The sequence below is a fragment of the Myotis lucifugus genome, unplaced genomic scaffold (assembly GCF_000147115.1).
Source record: "Myotis lucifugus unplaced genomic scaffold, Myoluc2.0 scaffold_160, whole genome shotgun sequence".
Classification (NCBI taxonomy): domain Eukaryota; kingdom Metazoa; phylum Chordata; class Mammalia; order Chiroptera; family Vespertilionidae; genus Myotis; species Myotis lucifugus.
In genome coordinates, this window is record NW_005871208.1 from 518,122 (window position 1) to 529,117 (window position 10,996).

Below are 10,996 nucleotides of genomic sequence, written 5' to 3' on the forward strand. Positions count from 1 at the left end.
ATCACTTCTAGGCACATTGTCAAATAGCAGTTATCGATCTGATTAAAATACAGTTAACAACTGCACATGGTTGTTGCAATTATGCCATTTGTCTTAATGGCCAAATTATTTGGTAATATGATCTTTTGTTGAATTTCTCAACTGTTCAGTGTTCAGCTGCCATGAGGCTGTGGAGGAAAAATAAGTGGCCATAGAAGTTTAGATAGTGCTTCATGTAAACATAGCCTTTCTGTTGAGGAGAACATTAGGGTCGCCTTCAGAGATTTTCTGTAGTCTTAGAAAAGTATTGATTGTAATTAAAAATAAGATAGATAAAATTCTAAAGTAAAATTGAAAAACAAATTTATAATGCCACCACCCTAACACTTTACTTTCTAATCCTTATCCAAATATACGTGTATTTTTATATTGTCGGGCCCATATGTATAATAGTTTCTTAGCATGCATTTTCAGAGTTGCCCAGAAAAGATTGTTTGGTGCCAAGAAGGCAGCCAAATTCTTATCTAAGATACTCAAGAGAATAAATCCCAAAGTTCTCCTCAGTGGGTTCTGCTCTGATTACTCATTGCTGTGTGCCACAAAGCAGATTCAGCTAGAAAACGGACAGAGCCGGGCCCTGGCCACAGTCTCCTCACTGGCTGGTTCTCCTTCCTCCTTTTCTCACTCTTTTCCGTCTAAGGAAAAGGAAATGATCCGCACTAACTGCTTGGCTCCGGGGGCTCCAGGTGAGTGGTTCTGATCTGATCTGTGCCTCTGGCTCCTTTCCTAGGCTGCTGCGATGGCCACTTCAGCAGGAACGGTCTCAGAAGATGCCATCGAGGAAGAAGGTGAAGAAGAGGGAGGCTCACCTAGGAGCTCCTCGGAAATGTCTAAGCTCAGTTCCAAGAGCGCGAAGGAAAGACGGAACCGGAGGAGGAAGAGGAAGCAAAAGGAACTCTCTGAAGGAGAGGAGAAAGGGGATCCTGAGAAGGTGTTTAAGTCCGAGTCAGAAGATGGTATGAGGAGGAAGGGCTTTCGGCTGCCAGACAACAGGATCGGGAGGAAATTTTCCATCATGAATCAGGTGAACTCTTTGCGCTGGGTCAAACTGCCTAAGAAATTCTGGTTTTCCTAATCTCACTTTTCTCTTATTCCTCTTTGGCTTCACATTTTCCAGACCCATCCCTGCGTCCTAGGGCCTGCCTTTCCATACTCCTGATTGTTCTCTTCTGGGAGGAAGAGTTACTGGCATATTAGGACCATCGCTGCTCTAACGCAGCCTAGGACAATGTGACGACCTTTGGCAGACATACTGCGGCGTAAAGTCTGTCTCCTCAGCAAGCCTGTGTTCTAAAACATCAGGAAGAACTGTTCCCCTCTTAGCATCTGAACATGAGAATTAGCACAAACACCCCTGTTAAAGAATTGCATATAACTGTAGATTTAAAAATGTGCTGAAACTCTTTAGGTCACCTTATTGGAATGTGGCAAGTTCTAGTAATTATTCTAGATATATAGTGTCATGCTGATAAATCAGCCCATGGTAGATTAAAAGCCTCCACTTTACCCAACTTTGGTAAATGGGGAAAACTAAGAGAAAGAGAGGGGGGAGCACTTACGGATAATTATTGAGCATTCTATTACAGTAAATATCACATAACATATTTTTTTATTTCAAAGAACACCAGCCACTAAAATCCAATTTTTAGGCCATTTAATTCCCCATTTTAAAGAAATGCTGGAAAGTTTGTAAGGTATAGAATAGATTACAGTTATTGGTTATGGCATTGTATCCAGTGTCTTCCTGTTTCCCAGGGATGATTCATTCCTTTTTTTGTTTGTTTGTTAATCCTCACCTGAGGATATTTTTCTATTGATTTTTAGAGAGAATGGAAGGGAGGGGGAGAGAGAGAGAGAGAGAGAGAGAGAGAGAGAGAGAGAGAGAGAAATATTGATGTGAGAGAGACACATCGGCAGGGATCGAACCTGCAACTGAGACATGTACCCTTGACCAGAATAGGATCCAGGACCCTTCAGTCCATGGGCCAGCACTCTATCCACTGAGCCAAACCAGCTAGGGCAAGGATATGCTTATTGATCCTGGAGAGAGAGGAAGGGAGGAGGAGGACAGAAACAGAGACAGAGACAGAGATCGGCTGACTCCCACAGGCACCCTGACTAGGGATTGAACCCAAAACCCAGGTATGTGCCCTGACTGGGAATTGAACCTGCCATCTTTTTGGTGTACAGGACGACGCTCCAACTAACTGAGCCACCCAGCTGGAGCCACTGTGTGTCTTTTCTGCATCCCTCTCTTCCCAGTTCAGTCTTTTGCTAGTCCTATTCATTTTATCATAACAGAATCTCACATGTCCATTCCCTTCTTTCTATTCTTATTAATCTGATCTTAGTTCAGACTTGTATAATTTTGTTCTTCTACAGTTATCCACCGCAGTTTCATTCCCTCTGGTCCTCCCTCTGCTTTGTGTTTTGTATACTGTCAGCAGATGGCTTCCTAAAACATAGCTCTCATTACTCATGGAGTGCCTGCCATGTGTCAAGGATTATGCTAGGTCCTAGAGGTTAAAAGATGATTCAAACACCATCCCTGTCCCAGAAGCTTACAGTGTAGTGGAGCAGCCCGACACATTAAAAATACATTACATAATAGCATTGATGGCAATATTTCATAATTGAGATATGCTGGGTTATTTTGGAGGACACAGATCTATCCCAACCCAGAGGTTCAGCAAAGATTTTCAGGTAATGTATGTGTGTGTTGGTGAGGGAGCAGTTAGAAGAAAGGGCATTTGAAGAAAAGTATGTTCCAGTTTGGATATACCCAGTGGAATTATTTGTTGGATAACCAAATAGAGTGGTCTTTTAGGCACACATACAGTCAAATGATAGCTCACGGAAGAGGTGCTAAGCTGAGGAGTGGTGATTGAAATAATGAAATTACTCAAAAATATTGTGTCGAGTGACAGAACAGTGGGCCAAAGACACAACCACTGGTGTCCATGGGCAGCAGAGATGAAGCTCATGAAGGAAAATAAATGAGTGGCCATTAGCGATGCTAAGAGAACCAAGAGTTCAGTGAAGCCAAGAGGACACAAGGGTTAGAGAAGGTAGGGAAGTGATCGATGGATTGAAATTTAACAGAGATGCTTCGTGAGATCAGAAGTGGAAATGTTGTTGAATTTGACAATCTAAAGCACTGAGAACTTTAAAGACACGTTTCAGTGCAGGGTAAGGATGGATGTTATATCGAGTGGGAAGTGGAGACAATGAGCATAGACTTCTCACTCGGGCTTATTTAAAGAATATGGGTGAAAACAAGCATTTTTGTAATATGGGAGGAGGGAAGCCCAGAAGAAGGGGAGATGGAGGTAGAAAATGAGGTAGAACAGAAAAGAAAATAGAACACAGTCTTGGAAGATGGAGTCTCTAATAGGAAACGGGCTCCTTATTCCCCAAAACATTGGGAAAAAAGGGGAGGTTGGGCATGGATAAGTTTATAGGTAGGGAGTAGGAAGCTGAGGAAGAAAATACCCGACAGTCTCTAGTTTTCAATAATGTAGAAAATTTAAAATCTTATTAAAGGGAATGAGAGGTTGAGTAGGGGTTTAAAGAAAATATCGACAGTTTAAAATAGTTAATAAGAATGGGAGAGAGAATTCCTGTAATCAGATTTACTCTACTTACTAATGGAAGTCCCAACCTTTTCAGTCTCTAGTCCAGCCGTGGGCAAACTACGGCCCGCGGGCCGGATCGGGCCCGTTTGAAGAATCCGGCCCGTTTTAAATGAATAAAACTAAAAAAAAAAAAGACCGTACCCTTTTATGTAATGATGTTTACTTTGAATTTATATTAGTTCACACAAACACTCCATCCATGCTTTTGTTCCGGCCCTCCGGTCCAGTTTAAGAACCCATTGTGGCCCTCGAGTCAAAAAGTTTGCCCACCCCTGCTAGTCACTAAGCATCCTATTCTTAAACGGAGTGAACTACTAGGTGCTTTTCACATGTGTTTGTTTTCTACCCTCTATTTTGCTCTAAATACACCCTAAGATGCCCCATTTTTCCATCTCTGAATGTCTGCATCATACTTATTCTTCACATTCTTCTCTCAAGAAACATTTCCTGACCTCCCCCATTCCACACCCAACTGGAAATTATTTCATCTTTTCATTCTATATTATACATACCTCTTTACTCTCTGTGATATTGTATTTTCTTATGTTCATATCCTCTTCTTAAAGCCCTAAAGCCAAGACTTGCTTCTTTGCACATGGCTAGCATTCAGATATGTGTTGGACAAATAAATGAAGGACTTTTATAAAACTGATACTTAACCCCATCTGGGACTTCTTTATGGCCTGGAGCCAGCTCTCTCACCTTCACCTCACCTTTCTCCTAGGGCAGCCTCTTTGGGGGAAAAGTGTGATTGCAGCTTTGTTGTAATCCCGCCTTTCACTAGCAAACCATCACTGAGCTAGTTAGTGCTGTTAACACTTTGCTGCTGAATGGTCTCTGATTAATCCAAACACTTTAGCACAGAGTTGCACTGATTGCTCCATAGCTCAAAGCACAAATCTGGGCTTCTGAGAGGTCCTGCTTTGCATGAAAATGTTCACTTCCTCTAATTTCCCCATCTGAGAAAAATTGTCGATTCTACAGGCCTTGGCTGACTGCCAAGACTTGCTTAGAAGCCCCACAAGGTAGTAGTAGTCTTTGTCCTAGGATCCTCCTGCAGTTTCTCTGATTTTATCTGGAAGAATGGCTGAAGAAACTGAGGGCTAGGGAGATTAACTAACTTGTCCAAGGTTATGTAGCTAGTAAATATTAGTGTCGGCATTTGAACCAGGTCCCTCTGACTGCAGAGCAAAGCTTGTGTCCGTAAGCACTGCAGTCTGTAATCATCCCCTTACTCACCTCCACCCATGCATGGTCATCTCTCTCTTGGCTTGACAATGAATGTGGCTTCAGTTCCCCACAGCACAGTTCAGGTGTATATCAGTGTCCTTCACTGCCAGGTCTTTGGCACCCTCTTGAGACATCTGCCCAACCCATTTCCCTATAAAATTACTGCTGTGTTTTTAGGGCTTAGGACAGTTTATAAATATTAGGTTGAGTCCATTTTTGCAAAGTATTTTAATTATTGTATTGCATCAATTCTCTCTTTCTGAGAGGGATAGAGAGTTAGAAACATCGATGAGAGAGAAACACCGATCAGCTGCCTTCTGCACACCTCCCACTGGGGATGTGTCCACAACCAAGGACACATGCCCTTGACTGGAATTGAACCTGGGACCTTTCAGTCTGCAGGCTGATGCTCTATCCACTGAACCAAACTGGTTAGGGCTTAAAGAGCTTTTTTAAATGTGCTTTTATTATATTAGAAGAAACTATAATTTAAAATTTTGTAAATATTTACTGATTTATTTTAAAATAATAATGATAAAACTGATTATATGTTTAATACAAGTTGTACATATTTTTGTAAAAAGTAACTTTCTCAGAACAAAAAAATTCGTGGAACTTTGACACTGGAGGGGAACCAAGATGGCGGTGTAGGTAAATGCCGGTCCTCACTGATAAAGGGGTCTTTAGAACTCAGGTACTTGACTGGGATGGGACAGCTTACTTTCAGACGTACCTATTAAGATCTTGCTAAGCCCAGCCGGTGTGACTCAGTGGTTGAGCATCAACTTATGAGCCAGGAGATCATGGTTTGATTCCTGGTCAGGGTACATGCCCAGGTTGCAGGCTCAGTCCCCAGTGGGGAGCATGTAGGAGGTAGCCAATCAGTGATTCTCGCTCATTGATATTTCGATCTCTTCCTTCCTCTCTGAAATCAATAAAAAGAATTTTTTTTAAAGGAGAGATAAAGCATGTGTTTAAAGAACTGTAGTAAAAAGTAGAGCGTAAGTACTCTGGAAGGGGCTCAGTGTTGTGGGAAGATTAAGGAAGTTTGTAGAGGAGAACCAAGAGGATTTCCACAGCTGAACAGAGAGTGGAAATGGAGAAAATAAAGACCTAAGGGCAGTGTGCCTGAATGGCAAGGTATGTGAGGGGAAAGAGTGAAAGATAAATGGAGAAAATAAATTAGGTGCTAAAGGTGATCATGGGATTTAGCAAAGGAGTCCAGGAGTGTCTGTGTCCTGTCTTGACCTGGCCATAGTTCTCTCTGGGGAGGCCCTCAAGGCAGATATATATGCCCACGGCACAGTTTATTAACATATAAGCTTATGCTCTGAACCTCAGTGTTCTATGTTAAACTCAACTGAGCAGGTAGGTAGAAGCTCAAGGATACTTCCTATCCCCTCGGCACCCAATCTTGGGACCTTACTATCTTAATCATGTTTGTGCTCTGTATTTTAGGATGTTTTGACATTTTAGGAGCCTTGCTGGCAGGGTAGGGACTGCCCCTCCCAGTGCTAGCTTAATTCCTAGAGCAGTGATGGCGAACCTATGACACGCGTGTCAGAGGTGACACGCAAACTCATTTTTTTGGTTGATTTTTCCTTGTTAAATGGCATTTAAATATATAAAATAAATATCAAAAATATAAGTCTTTGTTTTACTATGGTTGCAAATATCAAAAAAAATTCTATATGTGACACGGCACCAGAGTTAAGTTAGGGTTTTTCAAAATGCTGACACGCCGAGCTCAAAAGGTTCGCCATCACTGGCATAGAGGCTACTTGCCTGGAAGTGTGCCTTTCATATGCAAAACCCCTGTTTCCCAACCTTTTCCTTTTATCTAACTCTCATACACCAAGTCAATATTTCCCCTGCTCTGAATCCCTCCAGGGCCAACTACTGCGTAACTGGGACCACTCCTGTAGCCCCGAGCCTGCCTGGAATTACTTAAACTGTCCAATCCTAAACTTGCTCAAAGGTGCCTACTCTGCATTGCCCCTTCTGCCTCCTTACTAATCCTAGAACCTCCCCATGAGGCCCTCCATGCTCCCTTCTCTGAGAAACTGTAAGGAATAAACTCCTCCTTCAAAGGCAGTTGTCTCTGTCTGTCACCTTACCTTACCAGATTAAAACAAAATCATAGGTACATTTTAAGACATCATCGTCTGGCCAGCCACATTGTTTAGGGAAGTGTTTCTCAACCTGTCTGTGGTGAAGAACTAGTTTCTGTTTTTCCCAAGTTTTCATGAACTGATACTGTTGTAAAATAAAATAACAATATCTAGAAAAATGGTCACAGTCTTGGATGTTGTGACGTCTACTTGCTGTAAGAGTTTCTAAATGATTCTCTTTATTTTTCTACTTGTCTAGTTGCAAACCAGTAGTAGGTCATTCACTAACATTGGTCTGTGAATCATACTTTGAGAATTGGTTCAGGGGAATGAATCAGTGAGAATGCCCTAACATAAATGTGAGAAGAGGACTAGCCAGCAGGGAGCTGGTGGAGGCCTTTATTCCTTTCCGAACCCAACAATATGGAGGAAGGAAGTATAAGAGCTGGCCATGTGTGTGCCCTTTTAACATACAGTGACACTTCCCACTCATAAATGAGACCTAGTGAACATTCTAGAATCTAACCAATGCAGCTTCTCTGTGGTGCAGGGTTGGGGCAAAAGAGCAAAACAAATCAGAGTAATCAGGAAAGGTGTCAGGGACGTTGCATACCTGCATTCTCTCTTCTAAAGGCCTATGTACAGCATGTGGTATGTATTAAGCAGTGACATTTATGTCAAATAATCTATGGTTAGTGGTTTTCTTGATGTGGCCCCCCCAGTGATCAAATTCATTTATTGTCTCAGAGATTTGTGAGTTGCTTCCACCCAAGGCAGGAAAAGACTGCATACCAAGGGAAATGCAAATGAGAGAACAGAGTATGATAGAACTAGAAATACCCAAAGAAAATACACCGATCCAGCTGCCGGCTTGGCTCCTCCGTGCATTATAGGGAGAGACTGGAACTGGGAGCATTTTGAATCTAGAGTTAGAAATGGAGTTCTAGGGAACAAGAACATCTGGGTGGGAATATTAAAGAGGATCCCTACAGCCCTTCCAGGGTTATCACCGACAGTGTTATTGTAAAAGATTTATTTAACACATGGCACATGCAGTATTGTAGAGTCCCACAAAGAACTTTCACGGAGGGATCATTTACAAAAAGGTTAAGGCCTGAATTCTAAGGCAAAAATCTCATATAGCTAAAAATTATTTTGAAAATTCCTTCAAGTCATAATTGGGCAAACTGAGTATCTCAGGGTGTAACCGGAAGGACTGTCCAAAGTCAGTTGTTAAGTTTCTTTCTCTTAGAGCAGTGGTCCTCAACTGGAGGTGCATCCTGTTGGGACATTTGAAGGTTTTCCAAGCACAGTTTTAAGGAACCTGATTCTCAGATCTTTTTTTTTTTTTTAATTAATCCTCACCTGAGGATATTTTTTGCATTGAGAGAGTGGGAGTGGGGGGCTGAGAGAGAGAGAGAGAAAGAGAGAGGGAGAGAGAGAAGAGAGACATGGATTGGTTGCCTCCTGCACACACCCCAACCAAGGCCGGGGAGCAAACCCGAAACCCAGCTACATGCCTTTTGGTGTGCAGGACGACGCTCTAACCACTTGGAAACACGGTCAGGGCCCAGACCTTTAACTTATTCCTATGCCCCAGGTTAGCCCTGTGGTCCAAAATCACACCATTTCTCCTTTTCCCTTTCCCCTTTCACAGTTAACCTCCTCCCAACTTTACAAAAGAAAGACATACCTCTCTGTGATCCACTTATTATGTAGAGCATTACCCTAAGGTATAAAAATCTTTGAGGTGCCAAACAAAGGGACAATTGAAAATATTAGTATCTACAAAGTTTTCTTTAATCCAGGAAATGTAAATCCATCGTAAGGCTTTCTGAATTTATTTCTGACACACTTCTGCTAAGAGTGAAACAGAGTTATAGTCAAGGGTATTGGGATGTTTTAAGTTCAGGAGCCAGGTGGTTACCACTGGGATACATATTAATAAACTTATTTTTAAAAATTAGGTCATACTTTCTCCTATGAAAATAAGTCTGATTTGGCCAGTTGCTTTGGCAGTGGGGGCATAGACATTTTCATAAATTAAATGAGCCAAATCTACGGCTTTGAGGTTTTTTTGTTTTGTTTTTTGTTGTGTGTTTTTTGGTTTTTTTGCTTTGAGGTTTTGATGAAAATATTTTAAAAGCATGTGATAAGGTAAATCACCTTATTAAAAAATTAATGTTGGCATTGATATATATAAATTAACAATATTTGGGTTATTCTAATCTTTTCTGTTGGGTTAAATAAGGTTCTTTTAAGTAAAGGAATAAACCCTTTAAGAGTAACCCGTATAATTATTAGAAATAATAAATAAAGCCTTTTTGGTATTCACAGAAATCAAGAAATAGAATAATTCTAATAACTAGGTAGTAAATCCTTAGGCAAGTTGGGTGGTTTTAAGTCTTTGCTTTAAAAAAAATTGAGAGGAACTAATTTAATTGCTACCAATAAATCCTTAAAATGTGAGGGCATATAATTTGACAAGAGTTCAAAGAAGTGAGTAACATTACTATAACAAAATTCTTTCGTTCTAAGAGATACTGTTTGTTAATAAGATTTCTCAGCACTTAAAAATCAAGTTTTAAAAAGGGGGGAAAGGAGTTGATGTTGAGCCATGTTTCATTCTAATAATAAGTAATACTATCTACAAATATTTACACACCAAAAAAAACACCAATTGAAAAAAATATCACCCATCTCATTAAGAGATACATCTTTATAAAATGTTTAAAGCTTAGTAATTACTTATAAAGTATATATTTATGTATCTTGGTCAACTTTTGTTAATAGACTAATAACTCAATCCAGAAGGGTTTTCAAATTTCTCAGAGACTCATGGTCATGGGAAAATTAAAAAATTTTTAAATATAGTTTATAATTTTTTGCAGAAAAGCATTTAAAGGTGATCAGTAAAAAACAAAGTATAAAATATGCATTAGCTTAAAATTCTCTAGGGAATGTAGAAAGGAAATATGTGTTGAAGGAGAAAGAAATGAGGAAAAATTTCTAAATGGTAAAGAAGAGATTTATTTTAAAATGTCCGTGCTGAGAACTACATAATTTACAAATATGGAAACTTTTGGTGAAAAAATTTATGTTGAGTTTAAAATAACGTGGAAGGGAACATAAATAATGTCCAGTGGAACAAAAATGCTAGAAGATCACTGTTGGCACAGCACTGGCCTCCAGGCATGTTCTCCTTGGAGGACTGGCAAGTGATGCCCACTTTGACATTCTTCTTCCTGCCGAGTGTGGCATGAGCCTCCCTTGAGGAAAGGAAAGGCACCACAGACGTGTTTCCCAGGGCTTCGGCTGCAGAGAGCGAGGTGGAAGCATGGTTTCCCTGCTGAGTGAACGATGAGTATAATTTTTTAGCGGTGAACTGGTTTAAAGCCAGGTAGACTATGCTGCTGTTAAAAAGAAGGAACTCTTACCATTTGCAACATCATGGATGGAACTGAAGAGCATTATGCTAAGTGAAATAAGCCAGTCAATGAAGGAAAAATACCACATGATCTCACTCATTCATGGATAATAAAGACCATTACAAACTTTTGAACAATAATAGATACAGAGGCAGAGCTGCCTCAAACTGATTGTCAAACTGCAGCGGGAAGGCCAGGGATGGTTGGGGGGCAGGAGGGAGGGGGGTAAGAGATCAACCGAAGGACTTGTATGCATGCATATAAGCATAACCAATGGACATAAGAAACTGGGGGGTAGGGGAGGCCAGGGGATTGTCAAGGGCGGGGGGGGGGGGAGAAGGACACATATGTAATACCCTTTGTAATACTTTAAGCAATAATAAAAAAAAAATAACCAACAAGACATCAGTAATATTAAAGTTTGACCATTTTAATTAAATGACTATTAGAAATATTATTGGGTGAGAAAAAGGGTCAACTGTATAATCAAATAATTAATAAAAATTTGGATTATTTTAACAATCTTTTAAAATTAACCCTTAAAGATACCTAA

General features: G+C 40.5%; 1 protein-coding gene across 1 annotated transcript in view; it reads left to right on the forward strand.

The window, feature by feature from the left end:
• Positions 1 to 10,996, forward strand: part of SCN8A (sodium voltage-gated channel alpha subunit 8) — a 121,298-nt gene that overhangs the window by 47,271 nt on the left and 63,031 nt on the right. The window contains 1 exon segment of the mRNA XM_023759654.1: positions 770 to 1,104. Within this exon segment, the coding sequence (XP_023615422.1) occupies positions 770 to 1,104 (335 nt within the window).